This window comes from Alexandromys fortis, unplaced genomic scaffold (assembly GCF_014885135.2).
Source record: "Alexandromys fortis isolate MF-2015 unplaced genomic scaffold, M_Fortis_MF-2015_v1.1 scaffold_112, whole genome shotgun sequence".
Classification (NCBI taxonomy): Eukaryota; Metazoa; Chordata; class Mammalia; order Rodentia; family Cricetidae; genus Alexandromys; species Alexandromys fortis.
In genome coordinates this window covers 1,969,971-1,986,803 of record NW_026068013.1, presented here as the reverse complement: position 1 = coordinate 1,986,803, position 16,833 = coordinate 1,969,971, and the positions used below count along the sequence as shown (strand labels likewise).

At 39.8% G+C, this 16,833-nt stretch overlaps 1 protein-coding gene across 1 annotated transcript in view; it reads left to right on the top strand.

Annotated features, from left to right (window-relative positions):
* Nucleotides 1-16,833, top strand: part of Cntn5 (contactin 5) — a 656,861-nt gene that overhangs the window by 544,302 nt on the left and 95,726 nt on the right. The window contains exon 14 of the mRNA XM_050162227.1: nt 10,733-10,853. Within this exon, the coding sequence (XP_050018184.1) occupies nt 10,733-10,853 (121 nt within the window). The remainder of the gene's footprint in view (nt 1-10,732; nt 10,854-16,833) is intronic.

The window sequence follows — 16,833 nt, the reverse complement described above, 5'->3', positions numbered from 1 at the left end:
AGAAGCCCCCACCTCTGCTCTTACAAGCGTAAGATGGCCTTTCTCTGTCACCAACAAGGCTTGTGTAGGTCAGGCTGATGAAAGTGTGCCAGCATGTGGTTTGTGCCATAGGAACAAGAAAAGGCAATAAAGAATATTTGGGAAAATAACACATAATACATAAATACAGTCATATTCAAATAGCACATGCCAGGCATTCAGAATGTAAGATATAGTATGTCCTATATTATTCATGCATAAAATAAAAATGTGGTCTGTTTGTTCACATCAGCATATATTGAGAAAAGATTTCAAATGAAACACAAAGTTGCAAGCACTTAGAAGAGGTGTTTTACTTATAAAGAGATTTGATCTCAGATAGCACATGAAGTGTTGCAGGATAATGGCAAGGTGACCAAGGTGGGTTGGGTTAGTCAGAGCAACTGGTTCCTATACATGTGACTTGGGCAGTTTCATTGGGTCTTGTAAGAAAAGCAAAACTTTTGTATGTTGCCATTTGAAAAGTTTTAGTTTGTCAAAGAAATATCTTGCCTTTCCCTTTGTATTGGGGCTCAGAGAATACACAGAAATTCATGGATGTCAGGGGAGCCCTTCTCAAAGAGCTAAGATTTGAGCAAATGTTGACATGAGACACATTTGAAACTGTAGCAGACCAGTGGAGTAAGTGCTTGTGAAAGAATCAGAGCATCCATTTCTACTAGATTAAGTGATGGACTGGGGGAAGCCAACTGAGCCCAAGCTTCGTCCAGATTGGTAAGAGGACATCTTAAACAGCAGTCACTGAAGTTAACTGATAAGGTCAGCATAGTCAGTCTGACAGGCAACATCACATCCAAGGGGGGAGATGTTAGAAACCAAAAGGAGATGACAAATGTGATGCAATCTGTCGGTTACTTAGAAAGCTAGGCTTGGCTGCAGAGGTCTGTGATCCTAACATTCTGGAGGCAAAGGCAGGAAGGTTGCAAGTGTGAGGCCAGATTAGGATATATAGTGTGACCTTGTCTACAAAATCCATAAAATCTTAGGAGTCAATACTCCTGGTTGTTGCTAATAAGGAAATTATTGTTAAACTCCATGAGGTACTCAAAAACGAACTAACTCTTTCTGGACTCAACCTGAGTGTTCTAGCAGGAGAAACAGATACGCTTCCTTCCACAGCTTTTCAAAGTCCACATGCAGGTATGAAAACCTAGCCCATGTTTCCTCCCTGCATTTCTTTTCTTGAACGTAGATTGAAGTGGCACATGCTCAGTGCAGTCTCTGTCCCCGTTCCTCAAGTTTAACAAGGCATAAATGAGTGCATGGTGAACTGGCTAAGAGCACACTACATGAACAATGAAAGAGGGTGAGACAAATATTCTAGAAATCACGGGCAGTAAACTTTTGTCAACACATAGAATGGAGTGGGAGTAAGTCCATGCAAAGCATTTCAGGAGAGCTCAGTTGTAAGTATATAGTACTGTGTACATCAGAAGTCCTTTGCTTTGTCCTTTACATCCATCTAGACAGGTGAACTCACAGACCTCACCTCATCACGGGGAAGAGAAAGCACATTTAAAGAATGAGTGTAACACACCACAACTGCACATTGGCTGGATATAGTACCTCAGCAACTCCCCATCTGCTGGCTAGCTGAGTATTCTTACTTAAGACAGAAGGACAGGTGGAATGCATGTAGTATTTTGTCACCTATTCATGGATCTCTTTATACCCATGCTTGTCATCTAAGTAGTAAATATGATTTTATACTCTCTGCTTTAAAATTAATCATCCTGAAATGGAATTACATCTGAACTAGAGTTTGTCTGCTTTGAGCACATTTCAAAAGTCTAGTCGTCACGTACCCCGGCTAACTAACTGACACCATCAACTGTTGACTTAGCGCCTACATGCCTGGATCCTGTTATCTTAAACTCAACCAACGATTCACAATTTATCTTGCTTCTTTAATCGATCTGACTATTTAAGACTGTTTTCTCTTAGCGCATGAAAATCTTCATGAGAATATTATTTTGGAAGCTAAACATGAAGAAACAGTTTGAATCTTGAGTATGTTATTAAAATAATTTAATACTGTACCGTGCTAGAAATATTTTTACTAAGGAGCACTTTGCCTATCTTCTTTGTTTGTAGCAATAAATATCTCTGTGTCAAAGAATGTATACTTTCATTGAAGCACAAAAATTAATCAGCATGAGCTATTTTTAAATTGATATTAAAACCTATGTCAACATTAATCTAAATCTTGTTCTATAAGGTCCTAAGGGGAAAGTATAAAGATTATATATGTGTTTATATGCATATATATGTTATGTATATATAATTCCTATATAATGATAGCATAGTTTAAATGAATTATAAACTGGTGAAATGAGACACTACTACTAGAAAAAACATGTTAATGTCTAAGACTTAATTTTTATGACATTGATGATATCTAATAACTCATACCACAGAATACCCCAGATTTACATTATTTAATTATTTTATTAAAGTGAATCTTATAGAAGTTATATTATCTCATTTTACTTTAAAAAGAGCAGTTTTATAGACATTGGGGGTCACAACTGGACGTGGTAGGCTACATAAACCCTCAAGAAAGTGAAATGCGTCTTAAACCCAAAACAGAAACCACCATCCACAATAGCATTGAGGCTCACTGAGAATGGATCTTGCTAGTAAGAACCTAGGTTAAATAATCTTAGTATTTATGACTTTTCCCCAAACATCTTCTTAGTGGTTGCTATGTTAGTGTGTGCACAGATTTCTGCCACAACCAACTCTTAAAATGCTTCTTAGCACTTTATTCTTTAGTATTGCACAATCATTTCACACACGCACAGCACTCTATTTGATGCTTCCACAATGCTAACAGAGGAGAGGTGTGAGACAAAAAGAGCGACAGACAGACAGACAGAGGAGAAAGAGAAAGAAAATAAGAATCAGAAAAAGAATAAGAATGACTAAGAATAAGAGAACTAGAGAACTCACTTGTTACTGACTTCTCCAGAGGCTAGGGGACACTCAGGAAGTGCTGTACCATGGGCAGAATTCAGTCCCCTAGGTCTATATCCAATGGAGGTTTGCTATAATACAGAAATGATAGGGTACAGGAAATGCCTGTGTCAAAATGAAGTCAAGTGCTTATTTAAAAAAAAAAACTGTCTATAGCAGTTGGAAGTTTTGATATCCAGCTTGGAGAGGGAGTGAATACTAAGAAAGACTCTCTTGACTGAAGGCTCAGTTAGGCTCCCTTTGACAATACTATATGTCAAACTCTGACCAAGTTTCAGCCATACTGCTGTGGGTTTTCCTGGCATCTTCACAAAGCTCTTGTGAAGAAGCCTTGAACCATTGAGTCCTCTTTCCCTTTTGTCCAGTGATTTGGAAGAAGAGCTTGGATTCATACAACGTCACTCCTAAAGCAACATCTACTCCCGACTGTTTCACACCACCTGCCTTTCTTTGGTGCCTTTTTTCTCTATTCTTTCCTAATTTCTTCTAGGGAATATACTAACAATAGAGGAGAGGTACTGCCAGCTGCAAAGAAGGGAGAAAGAAGAAAGCCCTACGTGTTTAATTTGCTTACTGGCTTTGAGCCATCCCTAGCAACTCTACCCTTGCTCAATTCAGGGAATGTCCCCAGTGAACAGTGGGAGAACTTCTAGGGCCAAAGGGGCTAAATTCAGAGGAGTGAACAAAGGGAAACCACAGGAAGCCTAGCAAAGACTGGGTCTGAACTGAACTGCTCAGGAAAAGAACATGTGCCCCACAAAAAAGTCTTTGCAACTAGGCAGGAATGTGGGGAATTCCAAGGCTGCACAACTGGAAGGGACTGATCTGGACCACAGTGTTCAGTGGCAGGAGAGGCAGAATACCTTTACCTTCCTGCTGAGGTGAAGAACTTGGACTTCAAACAGAACTCACAGACACTAAGCAGCGGATCCCAAATGAGTTCCCATTCTTACGAATATGATTGGCAGCACAGTGTCCTGGAGGCCAGGCTGCTCGGGGCTCTTAGAGTGAAGTCTAATAAGCAAGGGCATCTTCCTGGAGTAAATGCTCACATCTTCCATCTACACTTAGGATTGAACTGAGGCAGCAAGATCTAATTCTAAGCCAGTCTGAGCTACATGTGGAGTTTGATATCAGCCTGGGCTAGAGAGTGTATGCCTTTCTCACATCAGGTAGGTAGGTAGGTAGGTAGGTAAGTAGGTGTTAAGTATTTTTCTGACTGACAAGCTGGCACAATAATCCCAGTCAGACTAAATTAAAAGATGCTCAGGTTTAATGGATGCCAGCACTCCCAGGTAGCCCCCCAGAAAAAACATGGAGAGAGGGAAAGAAGAACTGGTACAAACATGGAAAACCAGGAGACCACGTGTTTATTCTCTGGGGGGCAGTTTAAATAGCCTGTGGGATTGGTCTTGGCCTTCCCTGAGAAGAGGTCACCATTTGGCAGTCTTTCCCAGAGGTGGAGTTTGGACCGAGGCAACTCTCAGGGGAGGGAGCTTTGACATGAATCTTTCCACCCAACATTTCAAAATGAATGTGATGGGGTAAAGGCCCCAGCCAAACATTCCAGACTGTTTTTGGATAAGGATGTTAGGGGCTGAGGTGGTGCTTTCAACCAAACATTTAGACTCTTTTTGGATAAAGGGGTATTGACTCAAGTCTGGCTACTTCCATTGGGCATGGAATGACATGGGATAGGGGAGCTCACACTCAGCGAGAGGTGTGGCTGGAGTGACATCTGATTTACTGCCTCAGACAGTTGTTCCTTGAGGAAGATGGGAAGGCTAGGAGAAAAATATATTGTTATTTTTGGCCCTATGAATGGGGCTATCTATGGGAAGGGTCATTAACTGCCAGAAAGAATGAGACAGAGAAGTGCCCTGGTTGTACAGGAGAGGCTCGGGTGATTAGGGAGACATAAGAGCAAATATGCCCTTTTAAAAGCAGATTTTAGATGGTAGGTGTCCTTTTGAGCCAGGAGAGTTGGTACTAATGGTGTAGTCCCAGGAGCTGGTGTAGGTGTTGGTATTATCTGGAGGGCCCTTTATAAGTTGGTCTTGGCCCAGACATTAGGAGTGACCTATAAAATATGCTTGAAAATGGTTGGGTTTATAATAGGCTCTGGAGACTGTTAGCTTTTTACCAGACCTGATTTTTTGATACAACGGCAGAACTTTTTCAGAAACATGCAGGTATCTGTAAGACAACTGAAACAAATTAAAACAAATTGTAAGACAATTAAAGCAAATTGGCTATTCTGTTTTAACACCTGAAACCTGTTAATCCTGGACTATGAAGCCCATGAAAGAGGCACACATCTCTGTATATTTAGCAGAAAACTTAACAAATGAAGTAATGAGCTACCAGTATGTTAAGTTATCAAATGCCAATAGACGGATCTGAGGTGGATAAATGAGCAGAAATCAGAAAACTTTTTTTTAGCTACACAGACAATCCCAAATCTCTCCATAATCTTTAGAGAACACCAGCCTTAGAAACAGTACTTGCCATTAGCTGCTGAGTCCAGGAGGCCCAAAGATTTTCCTATGTGGGGGGAGGGGAGAGATTTAGTCTACCTGTCTTGGCAGGATGAGATGATTGATCACCTGGTGTAGTATCCAATCCAGGAAGCTGATGAGGCGGAAGACTGCTTTTTGTTGTGTGTGTGACTTTGCCATACCCAAAGGCAAGCCTTGAGGTGGAAGGTCTTTTATAACCATGTAACTTCTTGGAGAAGCTATAGGATGTTGCAGGAGCTGGCATGTCTCTGTGTTAGAACCTCTTTTGTTAAATGCCATACTCTCAGATCTGTAAAGGCACTTGAGAATTGTGTACCATTACCTGTTAGTTATATTCAAACTAGACACATAAATTAAATTTAGACATGTATTTTACATATATTAGTTACAGCTTACCAATGTTACAAGTTACGTACCAAGTAAATGTAAAATGATTAAAAGGAATATTTTAATAAGTCAAAGAAGACTAGCACTCATGGGTATTCTTACCCAAGATGGCAGTGAGGTCAAAATGGTAGCTACCCCAAATGTTTTTTTTAAGGGCTGATGTAATCTGGAATCATAAATTTTGCAGATATTAAAACACATATACACAGAGAAATAAGATGAGCATACCATGAAAACAAACACACATAAACAGATAGACATAAAAGCATAGTGTGACCACATTACTTTAACAGACAGAAAAATAAAACTTTTTTTTGGAACCTGTGTTAACTTAAAATTCCTGGTGTTGGCAGGCAGAAGAAGCCAGGGAAGCACATAGGTGGTCCCATAAAGGACCAGATTAGCAGAAGCTGCAAGAGGGAACAGAAACATAAGAACAGAACACCATTCAGTTGTAGCTTGGAAGGAAAGAGGGGAAACAGATCTGGATCCATTGTAGAGAGTTCCAGCATGACAAGATTAATGCTGAGACAAACAAGAAACAGTTAGAGAAGCAGGGAGAGGAGTGGGGGAGGGGAGTGGGAGCACAGCAGCCAGAAACCACAGGCATTTGGAGCTTTATTTGTTTTATGCTAGGTGTTGTATAGCCCCAATTTAAAAGGAATTTTTATAAAAGGCAGGCCAAGGGCATTGGGCAATCTGGCTTTGAATTACAAGAGCCCATTTTTACAAGTCTACACCAAGTCTCAGGACTCAATGCCTACCACAATGCATCCACCATGATAAGATTCCTGAGTCAAAAACAGAGGGGCATGAAAAATGTGTGAGCAGATGTCTCCAACCACACAGTCTGACTTCAGCGACTGTGGGTATGGCAGCTGGCATGGCCGTGACTCCAACAAGACAGCCCCAAAATTGTACAGGCCCTGGACTCTAGCAGCATATACCTGAGAAAGGGGAACTCACCCACATGAAGCTGATCTTAGCCTGGAGGAGAGCACGGGCAAGAAGGGAATTTTCCAACATGTAGCCCTGGGCCAGTGGGAAAAACAGACCCCGGTGGAACCTCTAAATATTAAGTATTTTTCTGACAGACAAGCTTCTCCGCCAATGCAATAATCCCAATCAGACCAAATTAAAAGATGGCCAGGTTTAATGGATGCCAGCACTCCCAGGTAGCCCCCCAGGAAAACACAGAAAGGGAGAAAACAGAACGGAAGGACCATGGAAAACTGGGAAACCATGTGTTCATTCTCTGGTGGGCAGTTTAAATAGTCTGTGAGAGTGGTCTTGACCTTCCCCGGGGAGGGGGTCACTGTTTGGCAGACTTTCTCTAAGGTGGAGTTTGGACTGAGGCAACTCCCAGGGGAGGGAGCTTTGAAATGGATCTTCCCGCCTGACATCTCAAAATAGATGTCAGGGGACTGGGGTGAAGCCCCAGCAAAACAGTAGGTAGGTAGTTCATTTAAAAACTGGACCCAGGTGAAAAGGTAGCCACAATTTTCCTATCTTATTTCAAAGTTATAAATAGAAATCCCAAGTGCTCTAATGAGATTTTGTGACCAGGAAAAGTGAACAACAGCCAGTCCCCACTGTTCTCACAGGCAGACAATGAACAAGCTGACCCTCTTAACAAGTCTTCATTTAGCCCCTCCGTCCCTCGTGCACCACTATGGCGTTTAGTGCCCACGTGATGGTTGGATGTGTTGGAGGACCGGGTTAAGTCCTGGTTGTGGGGAATTTGATCTGAAGCAACAGGTAACACAGGAGCCAAACCTGAGATGAGAAAGGACAGGAAGTAAAATGAGAGTCAGAGGAGAGAAAGTGTGCTTCCTGAGAGACAGAACGTGAAAACGATGTTGAATTGAAGAAAGCAAAGCTCGCTGTAAGTAACCATTTCATTAAAGCCGCACAAATTGCAAACTTTCTCACAGGAGCTGCACATTGTGGGCTCGGATTAAGGATAATGGGTTCCCCTGTGAATTCTCCTCATTACTTCCCTTGAAAGAGCCGTAAATCTACTGCAAGGGGAATTCAGGTTTACTGTTCACAGTCCATTCGCTTTGCTTATAAGTGCCCCTGTTTAGGAGTTTAAAAATATGATGCAGGTATAGTCCACAAGGAAAGAGATCAGCCCAAAATGAGTCAATTCCAACTCCTCAGATGGGCATGACATCCAGGCCTGTGCAACAGGATGCGGACATTTTGCATCAATAGAGGATGATGGAGCTCTGATCTCGGGAGCCGCACACAGACAGCAAAGGAGAGATTACTTTATGGACCAAGTTTCTTGCGTGTTTATATGACCCCAAACACTCTTTTCATCTTTCATCAATGTTCACTCTCAATTCAATTACACAAAAAGTAAAAGGGTTGAAAACGTTTCTTCAGATTCAAAAGAAAATAAATTATTTGGGAGGAAAATGTCTGTAAAATAAAATGTGAATTACTTAATGATAGGAGTGTACTTCTCTAAATTAACTTTGAAAACCATAAGCTTGAGCCTTCCTGTTTTTAAACTGCTACCAAATTCATTTGCTTTCAACCCAGAGCAAAAGTGAGGTGATTAGTTACTCCTGACCTCCCAGCCATTAGGTGCCTGGCAAAGGAAGATTTTGAGTCTGAGGCTAACCTCGACAGCCTTTCGAGAACTGTGTCTCAAAAATAAATAAATATATGCAGACTAATAACAGCAGCCCCCAGAACAAAACAAAAAAAAAAAATAACAGTCATCCTTACAGGTGGAGTTCCATCTGCAACTTCTCCTCTGCTTTCTCAGCAGACAGGTCTCCCATTCTGGCCTAGGACAGAACTCAGTCACTGCTGGCTAATGCTAAGTGTCTTGGTGGATGCGCTTCCAGAAGCACGTACCATGGGGCCAGGGTGGGCCCAAACTGAGCTGGAGACAAATTACATCACTCATAAATGATCTCAACTAGAGTCCGAACAACTGATTATAATGTGTAATTTTCTTTTGTTTCTTCACTAAAATGAAAGATCAGAGTGTTTTAAAGTTTCCACTTTGTATCTGAAAGAATTGAGTGCTTGGTCAAAGTGAACTGAGAAAGTGGATTACGTTTTTTCATCCCACCAGAAAGCAACCACATAGAAAGTGAATCTCCTTAGGTTTTAAGGATGTATCGTAAGGAATTCATAATTGTGATATTTCATGGACATATACTTCATTCCAAAAATAACCATTGTGACTTTTAAATCCATTTTAATATATTCTGGCTGTGAAACAGCTTCTTGAATATGAGTCAATCAGACTGTGTTTCAACAAATTACCCTTAGATGCTCCATTGTAAGATCAGCTAGAAAGAAAATAACTATCAGATAGAGAAAAAAATTTTCACAGAGTAATTAACTGAAAGAAAAGAACATCGCTGGGATGGGAGCTCCAAGCTCACAACACCACACCCTCTCCACAGATGCTGAGGAGAAAACTCAGGATTATTCCTAGACATTAGTTTTCTTTTCTTTTCATGATATGGCAAACCCATTCATTCATTTTGAAACAAAGGCAAGTGACTAAATTCTTAAATAATTATTAGTATGTTTTACCCTGTAAGAATAAACACAATGTTTTTAAAAGTAACTTGTCACCATTCCATCCAATGTTAAAAGCTCTTGTATCTGAGGGTGGGGGTCCTTCTCTGAATGGTTCATTAAGAATTCTTTTGGATGCTCAGTTGATGCATGAATTCTTGGAGAATGTTATTTCAAACTGTGTACATTCAAACCAACTTTTCCTCGTTTGCAATAAAAGATACTGAGGTGTTTCTATAGTTTTACTGGATAGAGAAAATAAATCATCAGGAATGGTGGCACATGCCTATAATCCCATCGCTTGGCATGCTGAAGCAGAAGTTTAAAGCCAGCCTGACCTGAATATTGAGTTCCAGTCCAGCCCATACATAATGAAATCATGTCTCAAAGAGCAAACTAAAAGCATGTGTGGGGCAGGGGAGACATGAGTAAGAATCAATACCGGATCTTTAAATGATAACATGACACCATCAATTTTGACAAAGTAATTGAAGGACAAAAGGTTTATATTGGTTGGTCAATCATCTACAGAGTCCTCCCTGATCCCATAAGCAATACATCAAAAGATTCTCTCCCTCGCACTTACCGATCACCTAACTGCCGTTATTAAACTATGCTCTCATCATCTTATTGCTAATGAAATGGAGTGTTTTGAGAGTCCTCTCTTTTCATAGCTGCGTTAACACAGGTTCTGGCTGACCCTGCTCCCTGATGAGGGTGGCTATGGAGGATTGTATCTTGGTTACATAAAAGACACATGACTGGAGACTAGCCATCTCTCCCTGAAGTGCTGTCACATTCTGTGACCAACAGTCTACTTACAAAAGGAAATATTCAATAAATATTCATGAGATAATCTTTCAACAGCTACCATCTCATAATTAATTTCCCACTAGTTGCTATTTCTTTCAACACAGTTTAACTGTCACAAACAATAGGCCTGTCTTTCAATAGCAAAACAGTAAATTTTACTGATTTTCCTGTACTTTTAAAGCTGTGAATGACTGGTATATATTTAAATATCTCTTAACTATTGCTGCTAAATCATTTTATGCAATTTTCAATGTTGAAACTCTTTTTGAGTGGTTGTGAAAAGTATAACTCTGTTTAGTCCTTATGACAGGGCTTGTTTGATTGCTGCATTGTTATCATATAAACGGTAAGGCCAAAGACAGGCCTTTGAATATGTAAAGTCTCCCTTAAGCCACCTTGAATTAGGCAGATTTGCAACATTTTAAACTGGCACTTCATCCCTCTTTCAGCAAGCATCCTCTGCAGATTTAATGATCAGGAACATCCTTCTGATGCATGCTGGGAGATATGGCTGCAGGGTACAGACCACAGCAGACAGTGTGTCAGATGAGGCAGAACTTCTTGTTAGGGGTGAGTATGCTAAGAGTTCAGACTGCAGACATGATCACTATAAATTATCCTATGAAGGGACTGGAATGCATGGACTTGGGGCGCTTCAGCAATGTGCTGGTCACTTTCAATTTCACGATCTCTGTCAGTTTTGATTAACCTTTGTTTTGCCTTTGAGATGATGTGTAAGAAACATATTCTTAGAAACAGACAAAAGCTAAAAGCTATCTCAAAAACACTTGCAGTAATGAATGGCTGCTTAGTGGCAAACCAATTTAATCCCAAACTCAAAAGCATAGCTGCAGCGACATTGGTCACAGAGTCACGATTGCTCTGTGTGTGTGTGTGTACTTGTAAGCTGTATGTATACATATTTACACATATGCATGCACATATACACACATATGTATATACACATACCTTTCAAATGCATGTGTATATATATACATACACACACACTCACTCACTCACACACACACACACACACACACACACACACATATACATACAGCTTTCAAATCCAAAGCCAGCAGAACTTTCATGCATTATATTTTCCTCTTTATCCCTACGAACTTCAAAATCCAACTTCCAAAATCAAGAAAACTTCACATGTAAAAGAGTATACAATTTTTAAATGACAGGGATTTTTTTTTGAGCCTGGAAATGTCAACATACAGCCTATCTGTGTAAAACTGACAACTAAATGTTTTCAAAATATGAGCCATCCCCCCAAAATTCAGCAACTCTATGAAGTTTTGTCTTATTTCAATTAAATACATGTATATAACACAACTTGCCTTATTATTCCCCCAAATGAGAAATATACATCTTAGCATGTATTTTACTCCTTTTCCTTCTTTTTTCCACTCTTTATTCTCTCCAAATGTTCATTTTTTTCCCAAAATTTTTATTAAGTATTTTTTCTTTCATCATAAATTGTTATTTAGTATAGTTACTCATAGACAGTTTTCACAATTCTTGAATTGTGCAAAGTCACAAGTAATAAAACTTTATATTACTGCACACTGTAACCCCTCACTCAAATAGGTATAAGATTGCTTTCTTCTCTTGCTATTGTCTGCCTTAGTTATGTATATTAACTATGTGCACTTGACTAGTAATTTAGATTGATCCTCCTAAAATTTAAACTTTCCAGATGAATACTACAATTTAGATGCTGATAACAAGAACCCAGTTTTTTTTTTTCCTTGGACTCTAAGGGACAAATTTAAATGGCAAACTACATATCCTGCTTTGTAAGTAAAATGAAACTCAACAGGGTTCAGAACATAATTCAAGACCAACGTTGTCATGTTCTGCTCCCTTAGCCTTTGGCTTTATGCCTAGGAGATGATTAAATGCATTAATTTTGGAATTGCACCCAATAGCAATGTCAAACAGGTTGCTAACGCCAGAATATTTATGTATCAGTGAACTCGAACTTCCCCTTGAAGTGAGTACATTTCAGTCACCAATTTTTGATTATGTACTCGTATCAGATTTCTGAAATTAGGGAAAATAACTTTCTTTCCCTCCCAGTTAGTCTTGGAGAAATGTTTAAAGTGAGGGTTACGCTTCATCTGTCATCATCATTTTTACAATGAAAATGGTGCATGCTGTAATATTGCTTGATTTATGTTGACTTCTGAGGGTGGCTTTACTCTGCATGTCTCCTGTCCTGCTCCCTCCACTCTCTGTAAAGAAGGAATAATCTTCCACTCTAAGAAGTAAGACCAAAGCTGCACACTCTAGAGTGAGTTTTTCTAAAGGCTGTTAAAACTCAGGTGCCAGTGTTATTATTTTATAAGTTAACAAAATGTGTGCAGGAGCAGTGAGGACCACCCCACTTGCAGAGCACCATAGATTAGACAGTTCTTTTTTTTTTTTTCAGTGTTGATCACACCTGAAGCACACATAAGTCACAAGGAATATGTTCTTAAGATCATATTCTGATGCTGACTTAGGAAAACAATCTCCATTCTCGCAGCCTGAGGAAAGGTCCTCTCATCACCTTAGTTTTCATTAAAGATGGTCTTTGCCAGTCTTTTTGCCAGTGCATCTCTTTTGTAGGTGGGGGTGAGGAGGTTGAGATAGGGATTTTCTGTGTATCAGCTCCAACTGTCCTGGAACTCGCTCTGTCGACCAGGCTGGCCTCAAACTCACAGAGATCCACCTGCCTCTGCCTCCCAAGTGCTGGGATTAAAGGCGTGCGCCACCACCACCCAGCTCCTTTGTGCATCTTAATATGTCCTGAGCCAGTATTCTAAGTGAGTCCAGGTGTGGTAGATTTACCCCACTGCTCCTTCTTAGAATCAGAATGCTCCAGACTCCAGCTCCCAGCCTCGCTCTTAAGGGGGATATTTTCCCCAAAAACTTATTTTAATGTTTTAGTTTTCAATTCTGGTTGTAACTATTAATGCTATTTCTCATCTCCCTTCTACCACTGTCATTATCCCAAATTTCCATATTCTATAAATAATTACATACACCATATAATAAATCATCTGCTTTCACAAATTTTGATTTCATTGAAGCAACATTATGATGGACCGTATGTAATCTGCAGAACAAAAATCCTAGCAGTCATGAATATCCTAAAAGAAGTTATTGTGCTAGAATATAAATATAATCAGAAACCAAATTATTTTCAGATATCTGGACACCATTTTCTTCATTTTTGAGAAGTATATATAAAAGCAATAGATAAAAGACGTCATGCCATGCTGTAGGAACACATAAAAGATCAAGAGAAGTCTATTGTGTTTTCCAGGGAAAGAGAGATAGGCCCTCAGGAAAGAAGCTTTGGGAAGAGACACACTACTTTGAAGACCCCGACACACTCAGGGAATATATGAAACAGCCTATTACAGTGAGACAACTCCAGAAAGAAGTATTCCTTTGTTACTCCACGTTTCATAAACCAATGATGTACACATTTCTCGCAGTAAACACCATAGTAGGAAAGTTAAATAAGACATGCTCAGTCCAACTAGTATTACTGGGAGCCGGGGCCTGAGTTCCTTTTATTCTGCTCACACGTAGAAGAAGAAATTAAGAAAATCATGTTTCATTTCATTTCTGTATTTATTTTTAACATTTTCTTAATGAAAAATGGTAAGTCGGGAAATTCTGAGTCAAATGGGACAGCATGTCTGTAACCTCGGCACTTACACAGTAAATGGGAAGAATTAAAAGCTCATGGTCAGACGGCTAAACAGGAAACTCAAGTCCAGCCTCAGCTCTTTAAGACTGTTTCAAAGAAAATGAAAGAAATTATGGGAATAGTAAAAAAAAAAATCAGAAAACCACCATCTTCTGGTCCTTCTAATACCTGAAATCTGTGCAGCATCTTACAGACCTAACTAGCATGTATTCAGCTGAACTTGAGAGGAACGGACACCCCTGATTTATAACTTGTTTGGCCTCATGTAATTGATTTCAGGCATGTGCCTCTAACCCCACACCATTGCTTCTTTCTCTGATAATTAAACTTATATTCAATTCAATTTTCTTGACTTTTCCTTTCAACTCAGTTCCATCTATTTTCAATTTTTAAACTTCAATAGTTTAATCTTTCCCAGACTGCCTAGTACTTTTCCTTAACATTCTAATGCCATCCCAAGTGCACCTGGTTTATGAAGTAACTCACCAGACTTTCGTTTATAAGTTGCTATGAGCTTCTTCCCCTGTCCATTCATCGAGCTGGTGGTAGTTGGGGTGTGGGCCACACTCATAATGAAAACATGAAGCTGAGGCCTCAGACCTTTAAAAGTTTCACTTATGCTTTATCTGGGTGACAGGTGCCTTTGTGGGAAGCACCATTCAAATGTCCTTGGATAAACTTTGACCTTACAAGAGAAGTAGGAGGAACTGGGAAGGACAGTGTAAGCATAGCAATGGTCCCAAGTGCACAATTTAGGGACCCAATAAAAAGAAAGTTATGATGTGCCTCAGTCAAGATTGTTTAGAACTCCAGAAGAGTGATACTAAGACATCATGCTAAGCACACGGCTCCTTCAGTCTCAGGACTCTGGGCACTGTACTGGTTGCACACATGTGAAGACAGCTTCTGCAACTGTTAAATTCTGTATCACTCCAGCAAGTCAAACGGAGGGCAAGGAATATTATTTAAAAATTTGTTCATAAACTTAGATACCTAGAGTCTCCGTACCAGCTTTTTATACCAAAATAATCTATTATTTTACTCCATGACACCTATGTTTTGAAAGACCAATATTGGTCTGAAGCAAACATTATAGACATTTATATCTTGTACATTTAAATTGTTTATTGTTCTCTGTGAGGTGTGTGTGCATGCATGTATGTGTTTGTGTATGTGAGTGTGTGTGTCTGTGTGTGGTATTTGCATGTTAGCACCCATTTTGAGGTCAGAGGGCAACTTGTGGGTGTCAGTTCTTTCCTTCTATCATGTAAGACACAGAGACATGTAGGACTCAGTTCACCAGAATTGTTGGCCAGTACTGTTACCTGCAGAGCCATCTCACTAACCCAATAGTTACAGTTTAATTCAAGATAAAAACATTTTTCCACCGTAAGATAAATGATGCTACCTAATAAGATGATTTATTTCCAGACAACTTCAAGAGACAGCCTTTTAATTAGTTTTAAAATATTATCCATTTGTATAGTTTTAAGATTGTTGAAAATAACATATAATATCAGTTTATTTTTGAATGGGAAATAGTTTGATAAACTTTGATTAAACATTGTCTACATTTACTCCAAGTTCTGTTATCTTGTGAGTCTCAATAGAGAAAATGTTTGGGAATTTTCTGCACTTTCCTTTTAGAAAGGTGCCTGCACTGTCACTCCCCAAGCTCAGTGGAAACAACCTAAAATATTGTCAATTAACTTAAAATAAACCAGACGGGGCTGGAGAGATGGCTCAGCGGTTAAGAGCACTGGCTGCTCTTCCAGAGGACCTGAGTTCAATTCCCATGGTGGTTCACAACCATCTGTAATGAGATCTAGTGTGCTTTACTGGCCTGCATGCACACATGTGGGCAGAACACAATATCCATAAAAAATAAATACATCTTAAAAAAAGAAATAAACCAAATTTAATGTGTTCGTCACTCCTCATAGAACCACGCTTGATATCTACATTGATTTTAAATTGTTATTAATATCTGTGTTTCAGACTAGATTTTCTTTAAGAGCAAGTGTCTATCCTCTTACTCTTTCCAGAGAGTTATTTGCTAATCAGCAGAACCTTTGAACTACAAAAGTGACATTTCTTTTGTCAATCAAGTATTTGGCATCTCAGCACCACTTTTGTTTTGGTACATGGAAACCACAGTTGGCAATGCCAGCAGAGCTGAAATGACTTCAGTAGCATGCACTCATGGGCAGACACATCAGAAAACGAAACTGAACAAATGAGGGACAGTGTCAGCACACATAGTTGTGCAACTAAAAAAGTCTGAGTCTCCAGCATTCTGTGCACTCAGGGAATATGAAGTGCCTTCTAGAATCCAAGCTTTCCTTCAGACCTTGACATTTCCACCAGCACACAGACCTCCCCAAGCTGCTTGATGGGAATGTGCCATTGTCCTGAAACAAAAGCTATGACTTCTCTAGCTCACTTTTAAGAACATTCTAATCATTGTGTTTCATGTCATAGCTATACTCAAGCAAAAACTGTTTGAGAATCCCATTCCATTCTGCTTTTGGTCCCATATTTCTTATACATACATCCCAATATAAACATATTATCATCACATTTATATAAACATGTGAAGATGAATGCTTAATATAAGAAGTTAGATTATTTTTTATTGAGAAAAGGAAAAAAAGTTTCCACCTCCTCCCAGCCTCCCATTTCCCTCCCCCTCCTCCCACCCTTCTCTCCCTCCCCCCACTCCCCTCTCCCTCCCCCCACTCCTCTCCCCCTCCCTCTCCCGTCCAAAGAGCAGTCAGGGTTCCCTGCCCTGTGGAAAGTCCAAGGTCCTCTCCCCTCCATCCAGGTCTAGAAAGGTGA